The 17530-nt window shown below is 37.0% G+C and overlaps 2 protein-coding genes across 2 annotated transcripts in view; one reads left to right on the plus strand and one right to left on the minus strand.

Annotated features, from left to right (window-relative positions):
• LOC137393389 (phosphatidate phosphatase LPIN3-like) overlaps window positions 1-16895 on the minus strand; it is a 31073-nt gene extending 14178 nt beyond the window's left edge. The window contains exons 1-11 of the mRNA XM_068079927.1: window positions 16847-16895; window positions 10972-11167; window positions 10524-10622; window positions 10112-10396; window positions 9216-9394; window positions 7166-7380; window positions 4205-4337; window positions 3012-3197; window positions 2598-2762; window positions 892-1060; window positions 93-175 (exon numbers count right to left, since the gene is read on the minus strand). Of these exons, the coding sequence (XP_067936028.1) occupies window positions 93-175; window positions 892-1060; window positions 2598-2762; window positions 3012-3197; window positions 4205-4337; window positions 7166-7380; window positions 9216-9394; window positions 10112-10396; window positions 10524-10622; window positions 10972-11154 (1697 nt within the window). The 5' untranslated portion in view covers window positions 11155-11167; window positions 16847-16895. The remainder of the gene's footprint in view (window positions 1-92; window positions 176-891; window positions 1061-2597; window positions 2763-3011; window positions 3198-4204; window positions 4338-7165; window positions 7381-9215; window positions 9395-10111; window positions 10397-10523; window positions 10623-10971; window positions 11168-16846) is intronic.
• Window positions 16896-17153: 258 nt separating this feature from the next.
• LOC137399228 (cyclin-dependent kinase 7-like) overlaps window positions 17154-17530 on the plus strand; it is a 39068-nt gene continuing 38691 nt past the window's right edge. The window contains exon 1 of the mRNA XM_068085639.1: window positions 17154-17173. The gene's annotated coding sequence lies outside the window, so the exon portion shown is untranslated. The remainder of the gene's footprint in view (window positions 17174-17530) is intronic.

Consider the following 17530-nt stretch of genomic DNA (forward strand, 5'->3'; position numbering starts at 1 on the left):
CTCCACGCTTGATACTTGGCACAAGTAGAATAACAAATAAAGCTCAATGTACACATGAACGAAATTGTAAAAACTTGAACAACTTCACTCACTTGCTCTTCACAGGTTCGGTCAAAGGTGCTGACTTTTTTGGACTGCCATTAGGAGTTGTGTTCCCACTTCCTCGTCCAGATTCCTACAACAAGTGCCGATGATCAATCGTACTGGGTAATGAGCCTGCTGAATAGTTATGGAATCAGATGCTATCAGGTGCTTGCAACAGCTTCTCTTTCACTAGACACGCGTACTCGAACGCAAAGTGATCAGTTCATAGCAAACTGCCCACAAGGCTCTAGTAAGCTGGCAAGAGAGGCACAGATGTAGTAACTTTTTCGTTTCTTGAGCGAATATCATGTGCCTCATTGCTAAGCACAACTATTTTGCTGTTGAATACTCCGTCTAAAGTGTGTCAATTATCATGCCATGGCTGAACATGGCAGGTAAAATATGAATTTAACAAAGTAAGGGAGTATGTATATTACAACCTGCATAAGGCAGTTACGATCTCTCGTCAGTCTCCATAATTGAAAGAATTTCTTGGAATGGATTTACTGAAAATCTTTTAATAACGACAATAAACACAGTAATTTGTGTCTCAATACGCTTCCTGTCTTCTTATTTGCACCACAATAGTTTTATGAGGAAAAGCAAGAGTGAAAACCCAGAGCGCTAGTTGTTCCTATGGTTATTACAGATCATATAACGACCAGGTTTCCATGATTATAACATGCTACACCACAAACAAGTTTTTACTAGAAACGTGTTTTGAATATTAAAACATATCATATGAGAGAAAGGTTTCTAAGATCAACCATGCTATATCAGTGACAAGCCTACATGATTATAACATACCAAATCAGGGGCAGGTTTTGTACCTCTGCTCCATGGCCACCATCGACTAGGCTTTTGCTTTTTGCTCATGTGATTTTTGACTAAAGTCTGATGCATGTTTTCTGGTAGCATCTGATGAAAGCTCATCATAGACATAATCATAGGGGCAGCGACTGACCAGTTGTAATACCTACAATATATTTATGATGGATAGCTAGCTTTCTCCCCAGAGCTAGACTCAACATCGCCATTGGTTTGTTATGAAGTCTGGCACTTCCTGTCAACTATCTCTTTTTTCAATGTAGAAAATTAGTAGCGTTCGCAGCCCTTTTTTCTCATTAATTACAGACAAATAGGTTAAGTAAATAATAGTCTGAATATAGGGTAAACTCTTTCCTGTTTGCTCGTGTATTCAATTTTACATAAATCAGGCTTAATCATAACTCAGTCAAATGGAAACTCTTATTTTAAAAACTCATTGTAAAATCATATATACAGTCAAACATGGATAACTCGTCCACGGATAGCTCGAACACATGGTTAATTCGAACATTTCCTTTGGTCCGTTCCCACGTAATGATGAATTGCTATAGATAACTCGAACTCAACACTGTTAATTCGAACTGTTTTTTTGCCCAACGGCTACCGAAACGGTTGTTTTCGCTTTAGAAAAATCACTTTATTCAAAGCCATAGAGGTAAACTTCATCTTTTCGTAATTCATAAGCGTCGTTATTACCACCATCGGCAAAATATTTTTGTCAACGACTTTTCTAAAAGTTTGGTGAAATTTGATTTATACTGCGATACGATGAATAGCACGGGCTTGCCGGGTCACGCGCGCAAGAATTTTCGCCACGCACATACAAAACAAAAATCGCATGTTGTTTTGTATGTGCGTGGCGAAAATCCTTGAGTGCGTGACTCGGCTAGCCCGTGATGAATAGTTTTCCGACGTTGATTCCGTGTTGAATCAACGTCGGAATGTTGAATGTTTAAAACGTCTTAAAAAATGTTGTAATTAAACGTATACGTTGTCTGAGCTACAAAAAACTATTCATCGTTTGATCTAAACACAGAATACGTGTGTACATTCAATAAGTATCTATTAAAAAAGCGTGAGTGATATAGAATGTACCGTAAAACCTCGTAAAACTTCTAATTGAACTGCCTCGGAGTGTTGCTCTTAACGAATCCCAGGTAAAGTAAGGTAATCTGCATAAACTTCAAGAAAAAATGGCAAAATTGATCGTGGGTAAAACCCCAAAAGAAAAAAATGTCTTTTCTTTTGAGCATTTCAACAACGATCAAGTTTTGCCAATGTCAATCTGAAAAACGTCCTGGCAATAACATCACCTCAAACAACAAGCCAATCTCAAGTGATAGGAAAATCTCTATACTTTTTGATGAAAACGTTTTAAACTTTACATTAGAAGCATTTAATTTGAAACAAGCCATTTCTGCTTTTGATTTATATTATAGTTTGTATATGTACATGTATCTACTAATAAATAAGTAAATATATGGACTTGTGACAGTGCTCTGATAACTTGAATGCTCTGATAATTCGAACACTTTTGCTCGGTCCCTTGAAGTTCGAGATATCCATGTTTGACTGTATACTCAAATCCATAAATATTCATAGATATAGCATTTGTAACACGGGCTGAGGGTTTGAGCAGGTCACTCTTTTTATACGCTTGCTAATCTACTCATAGTCTCACTTACTTTCCACTAATACGAATAATGAGGTCTGGGTGATGCAATGTTTCTGTAGGTTTCTCCATATATGTAGAAAAGTTGACTAAATGCTGTTCAAAAATCTCTGCTGGCACATTGTTGTAGTTGTCGACTAGTCCCCCGCACAGTGACATGGCTACATCTCCGTATAACCTGCCAAAAAATATAAACATGAACAACTAACATATTTCATAGACGAATCAACGAATGACACCCTCATCAGCTTCCCAAAATTTACCAAACATGCATTGCCATGTTCTTTCAGTGTGATGAGGTTGTAAGCATGGAAGATAACTCGTAAAATGGTGAACAACAACCTTTTTGAGTCCACTTATTTTTAATTTTGTCCTCTGAAACAATTTACTCCTCCTAACATCCAGTGAGACATACTAACTGACTAACCCGCATTCGTGTTCTCTCATGGTGCCCGAGTCACTGCTAGGAGAAGGACCTATCTTATCTCTCTCCATCTGTGGCTCATTTACAGGGGAGCGTGGTAAGGATGTCCCTTGCCCTGACTCGGCATCATCTTCTGACATGTTGACTATGTGAGATGTGCACTCAGGATCTGGCTGTTCATGATCGCTACTAGATAAGATGACAGAAAACTTTGCTATGTTTTAAACAAACTGAGGTCGTTGACAAAAATTTTAAAACCAGTTGAGTGGAAAACAAATCGACAATGCATATCAGTTGTCTATCTGTGCTTAATATGTACAGGTTAATGTACAGGTGACAACCCTGCTACCATGAGTCAGTCACAGTTAAATCTCCAACATCACCTCAAAAGAGAAAAACTTCCTACCGTACAACTTTAATCATGATGAGTATCGTGCAACCAGAGCTCACGTTTGATTGAACAATGTTGTATTAGCGAATCCAATATTCATTTTTTCTTTAGAAATGACCGATTTATTGACGATTTCAAGCTTGAAGATAGCATTGTAGGACAAAGTGAGAAGAAATAATTAGAGGATATCAACTTATTCATTTCATTGGGCGTAGCTTGCAAACTTCAGGAAAGATGAATGCATTTTAGATGCTCTGGTTTGATCGCCATGTGGCCATCCATTACATGTACTCTTTTTTAACATGAATAAAACAGATCTGTTACTCGGCAAGCGCTGAGTGAATGATTGATGCTGCCAATACTCTAAGGTAATAGAGGGAGACCAACGCATGAATCCATAACAAAATTTTTAGCATTCGCCAAAGATATTTGCTATATATGGCAGGCAGGCGGTCGGCTCATGTAGTCTACAAGCTCTGAACATTGATGAAAATCTCAGAGCAGACTTCTGATGATGCATCATAAGAGGTATATGCGCATTGTCATAGATGTATATGCACAACGTCATAGATGTACATGCGCAGCAGATGCCATCGCCAAACTACCAAATCCTTCAACGATAGTAGGAGGAAGGGAGAGAAATAGCGACTGCACAGAATGACGCGTATTACTGAAACAGTTTGAAAATGTAATCACTGTAAGCTATACGCGATAGCCTCATAAAAAAATCCAACACTACAAAGACCTCTCCACCCCAGAATTGCTCAAGGGCAGAGACGGGTAAAATCTTACACATTTTACTTACTTCCTGGGTTTTGTTAAGTAAATGGCAGCTAGCTCAGAATCGACTTGCTCAGGAAGTTCATCTAAATAGATATCACCTTCAGTCTTGTGTTGTCCTCCCTTGATTAAAGACCAAAGACCACTTGATTGGGTGTCTACAATGACAAAAAGACTTTAAAGGAAAATCATATCAAATATTTTGAGCAAAATAGACAATGAGAACTTAACGTTACACACATGTGAGCAGCTGCAACTTTATAACAAGACGTTGATATTAAATAACTAGGCATATATGTATTTATCAATATTTGATTAAAGTTGACATATTTATTGGGTAGAACCAAGCTGTGACACTCGAACAGCCTTCCAAGATGAGGTGTATACATAATGTTCGGTAAGACAGACAACTCCACTTTTCAAAACATTCGGACATTAAAATCCCCATAAAACAGCAAGATGATATCTTATAAACTTGACTACCAATATTTGAACAGCACTATCTTACGGCAAGTCAGTGTATCAGCTATCTGCAGATCGACAACCTAACACAATAGAGCTGCCTCAACAAAGGTTTGCAGAGTGACAATAGTGGGTATATGGAGAATAAGAGCATACCGAGAACTGAACATTCATAGAATAGATTCAATAAGTTGACCATAGTCCAACCTTAACTGACCAGAAAGACTCGGAGGTCAATAGAATGCTGAGCAGTTCACCGACTTTCAGTTTTTCATTTCCAAGCTAGCAACTTTGTTGGTTTGGATTAATTAGGGCGTGATAGCGAAGTCGCTGTCATAAAGGGTAACTACGCAGATATTTTGAAGGTGAACTTACACAAAATCTTAATAGATTTTATCAGAAAATGTCAGTGCCTTTCTATCGTTTGCAATTATCTTTGATGTTTGCGGCGATCTGACTGCCGAGATGTTTCAAGATTAAAATCAACAATGCTTGATCGAGGTTAAAACGCCCAGAAGAAAACCACATGCCGAAATGACATCACTAGTTGATATCATCACTATAGTTGATCTCAGCTATTACAAATGATAGAGAAACACCGATGCTTTCTGATAAAAAAATAGAATAATAGAAGAAAAATAGAAAGATACTTTCTGATAAAGTCTACTATACTCGTGTAAGTTTATCTTTAAGAACACGCTTCTGATGTCACCAGCACTATTCAGCATGTTTTGGCTAATTAATAACAGTTTAGTACCACTCGCTTCTTATTGGCTAATTCTATTAGCGTTGAGTCAACTTTCTATTTTGAAGGTTACTAAAAACCAAGAAGCCCTTCAATTTTTTGAATTAACAAATAATAGGAATATTTTATTAAAATTAATTTTGACGATGTAATCTGATTGGCCAATATATGACTAACACAAGTATTAAAGTAAAACAGCGTACACGTATAAAACGCAATAAAAAACACCAGCAAGCATGAGCGTTTAGTATAGCTGTTTGAACATCATCAGTGCGCCCTTGATGAACATCCGCTTCAAGGCTAAACATTGAAACATTAATGTTTAGCCTGTACGCCCTAATGTCAATCACAGCCTACCTAACCCATAACAGATACTATCTTTACATGAAATGTGCCTTGTGAGACCGGAACATTTGCTGTTGTTACAAGGCACGCTGGAGACTGCATCAGCCAGCCTATACCTGGTCAAACTACTAGTTATGAAAATCTCAAGGATGGAGCTGCTAATACAATTAAAACAGTGTCTGAATGACCTATGGCTATTCTTATTATAGATGTTAGTAGTCATGGATTGATACTCTTTAGCTTGTCTTTTGTTGCAAGAACATAGCTTTTAGTCATTGCTTTTACTATCTCAGCAATCAGAAACTCAACTTCATACACAAAAAAAGCAGCAGAACTCATATCATTTCCATGTTAATAACGATGGAGCACGCCAATAACTGTATACTAGGCGAAATGTGGCTCGCTCCAAAACTACTTTTTCTGACACGGTGAACTACCAAAAACATCTCACGTGGCATGCTGAGTGGCCTCCAGTCTGATCTGGCTCCCCAAGACTCGCTCATATAGAAACCGTAATATTCTTGGTCGGCCTTGGTAAGTGCCAGTCATGAGACATTAGAAAATAGTAGTTGTTATTCTTATTTTTTGTTAATGTCTTTATGTTTTGTGTCTATAATAATGATAGAAAGAACAGGTTTCAAGTTGCTGAAGAAAGGTTGAAAAAATTACTAACTTAATGCGATAGAACCCAAACTCAAGTGCATCGACCAGCAATACCAAACCTTCCGCAGGTGGCCAACTTGAGTGGTTTGCACCATGCAAGACTTTCCTAACTAAAGGCTCAGTCCAGAGGTCTGCCAATCGGAGTGCCCTGAGCATTCTTTGTTATCATCATCTACTCAAAACAAGCACCTGCCAAGGCATGTCACTAGGCCTGAATGTACCAACATGCCTGGCAGCATGCCAACACAATATTTACAGACACTGTTAGACAAGCAGCCTTATCAGCGTCAGTGATAAATTTCAGAATAAAGCATTTGTAAACCAGGCAATTTGGAGTTTAAAACTCTGTGGTCAAGGTTGATGGGAAATGCTGATGGAATACTGTACATTGTAGAGTGCAGTTTACTGCGAATATTGGAATCAACTGATGGACATAATGAATTGACAGAATACCTGCTACCTATTCAGTATTTAATTGAGAAAACGGGCATTCAATGACACTGATACAACAAATATGTGCAATTTTGGAAACTAAAATTGTGATTGCCTATTGACCTTTGACAGCGACAAGCAACATCAAGCCAGCCGGCAGGTAGATTGTAGTAAATTATATGGAATGTAATCGCGGTGATCCCACAATTTACTGTTGACACATGTGATTTTCGTAGTAGGCAAAGATAATTCCTGCCTTCAGACAAGGCCATGACATTCTGGAAACAAGCCAAATGTGATAAGAGTTACAGAGGACAAGCGTGGAAAAAGTGAAATTACCTTGAACTCCTGAACTCTGTTCCGTTGGGTCCTGGTTTGAATCGGGTTGGTCTACTTGCGTAACGACTTTGCATGCAACTTTCTTGCTAGAAGAAGGCAACTCTCCCCACTTCCACTGCTCAAGTGATTCGGCATCTATGGCTCTTGGCTTTTTATAGCCGGGACACTCGTATTCTGTGTCACTCTTTGGTGTGGTTGGTCTTGAGTTTACAGGACTGTAAATAGTTTTATTAATTATGGCTTTAACCTGCCAGATGCTTGAGCATGGACAATTTCTTGTAAAAATATCCAAATCGTAAGGAAATCTGTTACGTATTACAATTCTAAATAATAAACTTTAATAGAGGTATGTATAGCAGTAATAGAGGTATGTATAGCAGTAATAGAGGTATGTATAGCAGTGATAGGGGTATGTATAGCAGTAATAGAGGTATGTATAGCAGTGATAGAGGTATGTATAGCAGTAATAGAGGTATGTATAACAGTAATAGAGGTATGTATAGCAGTAATAGAGGGATGTATAGCAGTAATAGAGGTATGTATAGCAGTAATAGAGGTATGTATAGCAGTAATAGAGGTATGTATAGCAGTAATAGAGGTATGTATAGCAGTAAAATCATTACGGGATAACTTTATTTTATTACGAGCAATTTGCTCATAGAACTATTTATAATCATTTTGCCTGCTTGCGCTCGAGCTGTAGCGCAGGTCAAGGACAAATATGAGTTATAACCATTATAGTTATGCAGAAGTCTATCAACTCAACTATGAGAATCAAAGCTATGGTTAATTCATTTTTACCGCATCCTTCCTTTTACCAGTAGATTTTGAAGAACTTTGTAAAGATAGTCTGATATGAAACTAAATTTTACTTACAAATATAAAGATGGATACATTGTTGTTACACCTACCTTTATAAGTCTGTAAGTCTATAATAGTGTGCTGTTGTCTATCAATATGAGCAATACTCTATCATTACTACATTATTGCTAGCATTATTATTATTATTATACTAGTACAAAAATCATCAAAACTTTATACTAGTTCTATTTAATGTTCCATAAAAATGAATGACGATAAATTGTTTGAGGAGGGAATTTATTAAAGATGTTCGTGAAGTCGTCTGCACCATAAAGATGTTCGTAAAGTACGCAGGCATTGCTGCTGTCATTGCTTCTGTCAGACCTCCTTCAGGAGCCACAGAACGTTGACTTATAGAAACAGAGTATCGAGGGAAATCTGTGGCAAGATGGAGAAGCAACCTGGCCAGGGCATAACCTAGCGTCATAGCTGCGGAATTGACAGGCCTTGGCGCAATGCCAACTGGCATTCAGCGTAGGCTATCTCGAATACATGTATGTGTAACTAGGGAGAGAACTGTATGGTTTACATTTGTATTCTCTTACAGTGGTCAGGCAAACAAAGCCAATAGACATGCAATCTTGACTACTAAACACTCCGTGACTAAAGCAGTTATTGGTCCGTAAACACGAAGCGATAGATTATATAATGCATCAACGACTTGCCCGCCAGCGCATTATCGACTTTAGCTTCACCACAAACGATGTAAATAAAAGGTAGTGAATAGAGATCAGTACGAAATGACTCGGACACTACAGGAAACAAGGAGATTCGACTATTGCTCTAGATATAGATTTTGTTACACTGCGCAAACATTTCAGAATATGTAATTGAATTCCTGAAATTGAGTCATGCCTTTCTGGACTAGCACTTTGACTCTCACGAAACTGTGTTTGTAAGTAAATATAGGCAAATGAATTAGCAAGTGACCTATATCTAATATGTCAGTACCTGGATTCCAAAGGTACCAACAACCATGCAATAAAAAGCTTTAGTCTTACCACCATCACAGTTGTTAAGATAGTCATAATAATAAATAAATCACAGCCAACCACAAAGTAAAAGCCCCATCAAAAATTCCTATATGACATAAATAACACGCTATAAGAATTGTGGTAGACCTATGGGGAAACAAACAAACTAGCGTAAGGCTCCCTGCTACAAAAGATATCAGGCCATATTGACAAACCTGACTAGTGGGGTGATGTCTGTGTCGCTGTAAGGGTGACAATGAGAGGTTTTATGGTACGAGTTTATAGCCCAGTTCTCTGTTCTGCTTAAGCTGCTCTCTTGTACTAAAGGAAGACTAACAGCCCTCGCGAGGCCACCCATCTCTATGTCAGGAACAGGGGCTTTACTATCATCAACCTAAAAAGACATAATGTTTATTCAGCACTGAGAGATCATGGAAAATAGAGATGAGAATATGTGAAAGTACAATTGCGCGTGTTGTAACAGTCATCCAGAGGTGTCTTGGATAAGAGAGCGAAAAGGAGGCATATATAATCGTTTGAAAAGCATAACTGCAGCAGTTTGTTTGTATTAGTAAGCAATTTAAGAAATACGCCTTTCAGTGTCACTAGAAAATAATTTTCTCTAAGCATGATTGAAAAACACGTATCCTACGGGCTCCAAACCTTTCATTATCTTTTTATGACGGATTTGGAATTCCGTCATAAAAAGATAATGACGGAATTCCAAATCCATGTTGTGTTACGGAGCCGAGGTATTTCAATGGTTATTCGCATGCTGCGGATTAACGCGGCCGCTCGCTAAAAAAGATAAGAAGAAATTCTACGCGAGTGTTCATAGCGGCGCACTCCTGTTTTGTCAAATCGGAAAAAGAACAAGTGAAGTGTACAAAATGTTTAAAATGGAATAGCTTGCACATCATTCGCGAGTGCCGTTTCCATCTTTCGCAAGTATAAAACATTTCATAGAAACTTGCGAGCAACCAAATTCGCTGGCTTGCAGATTTTGCATTTTGCAGATGACTTACAAATGATGCATACATCCAGATTAACAGCGTCATGGAAACAGTGACCATTTCATGGAAACATGAGGCATGTGAAGAGCAAGACCTACCTCTATTTCAAACATGCCACCAGACTCCAAGAGCTCGTCATCTTGCTGACTGATTGGAATGAAGCCAAAGGAGTTCTGTTCCTTCTTCAAGCCGCCGATACCGCTGAGATCTGAGGCGCTGGAAGACGAGCTATTGCTTATTTCTGTCTCCCTGCGTACTCTCACAGCTTTAGACTTTTTGTTATGCTTAGACTTGAGGTTAGACTCTGGCTGAGCTGCCCGCAATTTAACTTGCTCTGCGATAGGAGACGAGTCTATTGGTGAGGTCGCCAAGTATGCCGGGCCCTAGAAAAGATAACGGAGTCAACTATGGCATGCAGATGCTATAAAAGTCAGCAATTACTACAAATTGAGAAATGTTTTACGAATCGAAAGAAACTTTGTGAGACAAACAAAAGTATATTTTGGTTACCTCCCAATCTTCTTTGACACCGCGGACAAAAAATGCTTCTCCAGCGTTTCCTAGTTTCATCTGTAAATCTATGGGTTTTCCATTGATTTCAATATATACCTGTCAATAGAGCAACAAGGACGCATGGTTCAATAGCAGCAGTTTTTACAGGGCCTTTTCTTTGATTATGTTAAGTAAACTCAATGACATTCTGGCATGCCTCACTGGGGTCCCAAGCAGTCTCGACAGGCGGATGATAAAAATAGCGTGACTGAAAACGTGACCCTTTGTGAGATTATGCAAATTAGTTGGCATTGCGCCAATAGAAGCCAGTAAATCTCCAGGCATGTAAAGTATGAATGAAATACCAGCAAGGAGCCAACAATTTGCAAAGTTAGCCTTAGTATCAACTAGAATTAGATTAAAATATCTGTGAATGCTGCCTCAGAGGTGCCTACTGCATACTAACCACATCCTGCTTTGATCTGATGACTCCAAGCTTGCCAAACCTCACATGGAATGGGGTTGAGACATATGACCCATCTGGCTGTTCCACGACTACTATGTCTATGGCACCAGTCAATGTCGCTGGATTGATGTCGTTGTAGAACGACTTGACATTAGAGAACATTTTACCCACGCTGGCAAACATGTCGGCGTATACACTACAAAATGTCAATGAAACCTCTAAATACTAATCCTGCAGAATTAATGAGAGCACATCAAGCAATGATGCGAGTACTGGTCTACATACTACATATTATAAATAGCTAGGAGAGAATCTGGCAGAGAAAAACTTTAAATATCCTTAAAAACTTGACTGTGGCAGGTCAGTATTGTTAGACGGCAAACGATCACCTGTAATCGAGTTTCTGAACAAACCCCGTGAAAACCAGAATAACATTACAAAAGTTCAAACACGTATATAATGCTCCAACAAAAAAACATCAAACTCAAAAGTACTGGTATTTTCAACATTTCAATGCAGTAGGCCTAAAATGCCTTTAGCTTGGAGAAAAGAGCTTGTGTTCAAAAATAAAAAACTGATGAGTTTACCTGCTTGTTAACAACATGAGAGCATCATCTTATTCCAATACAACAAAGCATCAAACCATTTCAATAAATCCTGCTCCAAGTTATATTAGAATCGGTGGTCACTGACCGCTCATTACCAGTGCACACCCCTATCGTTCAAGCTTTCTCATAGAATGCTATATGCCTAATGATTAGGCGTTATATTGATTTTATGGAAAAATACGGCATGCCTCTGATTGGCTAAATAGAAAGGAGTGGTGCGATGTTATCTGACCTTGATTGTAGGCCTTGATCTATGATAAACAAAGGAGAGATTATTGACCTAGCCTCATATTTATAGGAGTAATGCTCCGAAGACCAGTAAGCTGCATACATTTTTTTAAAATAACGGAGATTGTATTTTGCAAAACTAAAAACAAGATGAACTCACTAAAAAATCTATGACCGTCTGCATACAGATATGCACATACCAAATTATATGCAACAATTATACAACCTTGATACCTTGAGCTATCAGCACACTGAGATGTAAAGCTTTTGAGATACAACCAGTAATTCCACTTGATTCCAAAAGGGGCTTATTTTTTGTGAAGCGTTTTAAACAACTAAGTATTTTAGACAATTTTTTATAAGATAAATCATAATGGACTGCAAGTATTGAAAAAGCACATAACTTTGTTTATTTGTTACTAATAGGAACCACGTTTGTTTTACCTCGAGATAGCTTGGGGTAGTTTTACTTTAGTATTGCAAGATTTCCAAGATATCTCACGCGTTGCCTAATATTTTGAAAATGCCAAACTACACAGGCATGTAGTAGACACATTACAGAGTGACCAAATTACACAGGCATGTAGTAGACACATCAAAGAGTAACCAAACTACACAGGCATGTAGTAGACACATTACAGAGTGACCAAACCACACAGGCATGTTAAATTTGTTCCAAAATGGAATGTGAAAATCAGTAGTGCCAGTAACTACTGTAAAATCTAGTAAAAGCGATACAAGAATTTGAACAAGCAGTATGCATAAAAGCTAATACAAATTGAAATACATGGACAACTCTCAATTTTATTGCTTTATTGCTATACTACTGTAAAAGAAAGAAGTAGCATAATACGTTGAGACAAAATATCAGCAAATATAGACAGACTTCAACGCTTTCTCTGAATTAGTAACAACAATATCAGGGGACAAGCACAACTAACTACGAGACACGATCAAACAATGTAGCGTGATTATCATGCTTATTATGAATGATTATGCTGGTTTGAAAATGCATCTATGAGTATGATTGAGTGGGTGGCATTCTAAAACAAAAACAACTATAACTTACAGCTGTGACTATACCATTTGTTATCGGGTACTGACGTTCACCAAGGACTATCGGTGACAATGATTTTGTAGTTATGTAGGCTGACCATGCATGAAGTTACAGTGATCTTAATGTTGTATATACATGTATATGCATTCTCTATGTGTATATAATGATGCTCAGGCTGACTCTATAGACCTGGTTGCCGATTAAGGTTATCAGTCAAAACTAATCCCACGACCAAACGAGCGGATGCAAAGTTTGAGAGTTTTTATGATAAATGCATGTGCACACAACCTACGAAAATTATTCATTGACAACGTCGGAAACCCTTGTATTGAAATCTCATCAACTAAATTAATCATTGTTTTGTAAAGTCATTAATGTATAATAACGATACAAAACACATATAAACCTATTCAAGTATATTACCGAGTCTTTGTAAATTGTCGAAATTATCTTAAAACTTACCCATCTGAATGGATTATACACAAATAGACAAATTAATTTGGCTGAAATTCTTCACAAAACGCTTGACAAGCTTGGTTTAATAAAAGTTAAGACCGGAAATTGAAAGGCCGAGCGACAGAGAATAGAACGATTAAGTCGTGCTCATTTCACGGAAAAATAACGTGCATATTTCACCAGTCTACAGCATTGTCGAATTGCCGAAGGTTTCTGTAACTAACGTAGGAGTACTGAAATCATTTCATGAATGTTTCATTTTTGCCGATTTCAAAGTAACTGACATTGTAGACACTCTTGAGTGCTTTGGTATTCTAACTGATGTCCAACGCAGTGTAAGTAAAGGAAATGACGATGATTTTTTTTCTCTAACGATCCTTATGAGGTTATTACAATATTTAATTATAAGTTTGGATGACTACAGAACAATGACTACGTAGTACTCATTAGTAGTGATATTTATATAGATTTTCTAAAAATCTATATAAATATCACAACTTCTTGATATTGCTAGCTATGACGTTTTGAAATGTAAACAAAATTGTGCATTGCTTTTATATTATTACTATATTAATAATATTGGTTATTCTAATAATATCAGTGCATTTTACTTCTAATATTGGCCAATATTGCATTTCTCCTATTGCAGGGGGAGAGATATAAACATATAATCTTTTCCTTTCATTATTGCTATTTGTTGTATATAATAACACCCAGTACATTACAGCTACCATTGCAGTTATCTTATTGCACTGCAGTGCCATTTGACTGCTAATATTGCATTTCTCAACCATCAGTACCCTTTCTTTTTTCCAATATCTCTTTGGTCGTGGGCTGTATGACAATTTCTAGTTTTAAAATATCCTTTTATTTTTCACTTGCTACAAAACATTGTTCTACGACAGACTTGTAATTTCCAGGAATTTTAAAAAAGAAAGTGGGCTCAACGGTAACATAATTAGCCATTTATGCCATGCCCGGTGACACGGGCAGCACAAAAAGCAAGTACAGAATACATGCATACCAAGTCTCAGCATTTGTTGGGCTTGGTGGATAAGTTTTTTGATGTTTAATATAAGTTGTTGTATCATACATCTTAGCATTGCAAATCGAAATATTGCATGACTATTGTTAAAATTTGCTTTCAACTGACCTTTCAATTTGACAATTTAATTCAACGCTGACATCAAACGATGACAAACTAGTTTTGAAAGCTTTTATGTTAATATGACACAGAATACATGAGTGACTGCATATAATGCAAAGGTGTTCTATAATCGCTTTGCTACCCTTCATCTGATACATACTGAAAATATATATTTGACCATAGCAAAACTTGATTGCTCAAACAATCATTGTTTTAAATATATTCAACTCGCAGTCTATTCAGCTGATGTAACAAGTCTTTTATATTCTAAAGCTTACATTGAAAATTTTTGTTTCACAATTGTTTTGTATTTAATGGAATAGTGCCAAAAACTGTGTTAGAATTTCTTTATAAAATAGAAAACACTTCATGAACATGGTTTGAGCTACTAAGCTACATGTGCCAAGAAGGCACAAGTATGTAGGTTACTAGCTAAAACCAAATGGTTTGCAATTGCACATAAAACTTTCACCTGCATGACTTTCACCTGCACACGGCAATAAAATATATGAGCCCGTTTTTTAAAAATATTTCGTCAATGTAATCGTGCAGCAGGCAATAAATTTATTCACGCATGACCCGCAAGCTATGTGCGTAGAGCCATATTTTGTCACACTTGGTTACATAACTCTTGAATACAGTACCAGCCAGTGATCAGCTGATTATCTGGCCTGTTTGATAATGGTGCCACCATCACCAGTTGCTATTAACTACGCCAAACAGTTTCATCAATCCAGAGATTTTGGGCTGAAATTGGTCAAAAACTAGCGTCACATATGGCCACACACTGAAGCTTAAGAGAGCTCAGCAGGTTGTCAAAAAGTCTTTTAATCTGCTATAGGCTACGTTCAAATCTTACAAGACATCCAAGCAGTACACCTATTCAGTGATGATTAGCAACCTGAAGATTTTTGCCAGCAACGATGCTGAGATCCGGTAGCTTGCTACCGGATTTACTACTACACATATTTGCTATGAAACAACAGTAATTTTTACACCATCATTAAACCATAACTGCCACGAACAACTTTTATCGTATTTACTAGGTAAATCAGACATGCTGATTCCGATTTTGTAATCAAAATAAAGATTAGGCCATTAACTTTCAGAGTAATAAAGGATTTTTTATAGCGTTTTAATATCGGTCTCGAAAACAACACGATCGGCATAACAAGCTCCGCCCCTAAATACTTGACGTAACCTAGCTTTTTAGGAACAGAAGTTACGTAGAGATGTTTAGACCGATTTAGAATAATAGAGATGGGTGTTTTAAAATCTATTAATATCTAAATCCAGCTTTAAAAATATTATCAGTCTTTTCTGAAAGGTAGATAAGCTATTTAGCATTGCATATTTAAAAAGCGCGATAACAACGCTAGCTCGTGATAAAACCGTACTTTTTGAGCTCATTTTTCTCGGCGTCCAGCCCATTTAAACGTCATGTAACAAGCTGCGAGCAATTTTAAATAGTTTATATCCCTTTCATAAAAAACTGAAATTATTTTACAGGCTGGATTTAGATAATAATGGGTTTTAAGACACCCATCTCTATTATTCTAAATCGGACTAAACTTTCCTAACTTCCGTTTCTGAAAAAGCTAGGTTTCGTCACATATTTATGGGCGGAGCTTGTAATGCCGATTGTGTTGTTTTCGAAACGGATATTGAAACGCTTTAAAAAAGCCTAAACGACTTTGAAGGTTAGTGGACTAATCTTTATTTTGAGTACAAAATCGGAATCAGCGTGTCTGATTTACCTAGTAAATACAATAAAAGTTGTTCGTGACAGTTATGGTTTAATAAATGTAAATCGCTAAATCACGGTTTCCACCAGCTTGAAAATCTACACACATAGTTATTTATGATAACACTTAACTCCCCTAGACTTTGTACTACTAAAACGTAAACATGTGACAGCAGATATAGACTAGTCTATCGAATTATTCATAATGAAGGTTACAGAAAATATATATCTAATACTTAGTTAATTATCATACGCACAGCATCTAGCCTAAATTTATTTTGTGTCTTAATAATTATTTTTAATTGAACGAGAGAAATTATAAGCAAAACTAACACGAAATAAACTACAGAAAATTAGCACAGGAAAATAAAATCGTCAGATCATTACACTGACCATCTAAAATATTCCAATCAACATAGAAAGCCGTTATAGTCGTTAGATTGCGATATTTATTTGTTACAACAAGTGTACGTTCGCGAATGCAGTCAACCTCAAATACAACATATCGTTCCCCAGAGTTGCTAGCTATAATATTTTAAATGTAACCTCTAAACAGACCTATAATGTTGCTCTCAGAAAAAGCAAAAATTATCTTAATCAATGTTATTAAAAATAAGTTAAAAAATGTCCAATACCTGTCAAGCGTGAGTAAATATGCGTCTTTCGTGACGCAGTTGCGATTCCGTCAGACCACCGCGTGAATGGTCAGCTGATATTTTCATTAGCGTCAGTGTCGTATAGTTTCACTATACGAAACTATGTGAAACTATACGGCTCTGATTAGCGTAAAAAGTTTCAATCAAAGAACGCACATGAGGGCCGATTGTGAAGGACCAATAAGAGCGGCAAAATTGTTTTCTCATCCAATCAGAATCTTGTTTCAAATAGCCTTGACATATACTCTTTGATAAAGAAAACTTAAAAAATGTTTAGGCACATTTTTTGTCCCATTACCAGAGACGGTGCGTAAAGCTTTTGGTGGTTCAAGTTGTTAGCATAATGCTGCTATTTCAAACGCTGTAGAGCAACACTGGTTTGATCCTAATACTGTATTGCTCAGTTTTGAAATGTTACAAACTAGTTGTAAAAGTATTGAGTGGCTTTTATAGTTGGTTTTTAACTGCCAATTTCCATCAAACAAACATTGCTAGATATGGTGTAGTAAAATGTTCTGTTAGTGAATGTAGAAGTTGAAATGAGTATTAATTTTTTTGAGATCATGGACTGTTTTGATCAGTTTTCTATAAATCGTAAAGGTCTCAAATATTCGGCCAAACAAAATCAGTTTGCTTAACCAACAACTTTTTGTGACATTGAAT

The sequence above is a fragment of the Watersipora subatra genome, chromosome 1 (assembly GCF_963576615.1).
Source record: "Watersipora subatra chromosome 1, tzWatSuba1.1, whole genome shotgun sequence".
Lineage (NCBI taxonomy): Eukaryota > Metazoa > Bryozoa > Gymnolaemata > Cheilostomatida > Watersiporidae > Watersipora > Watersipora subatra.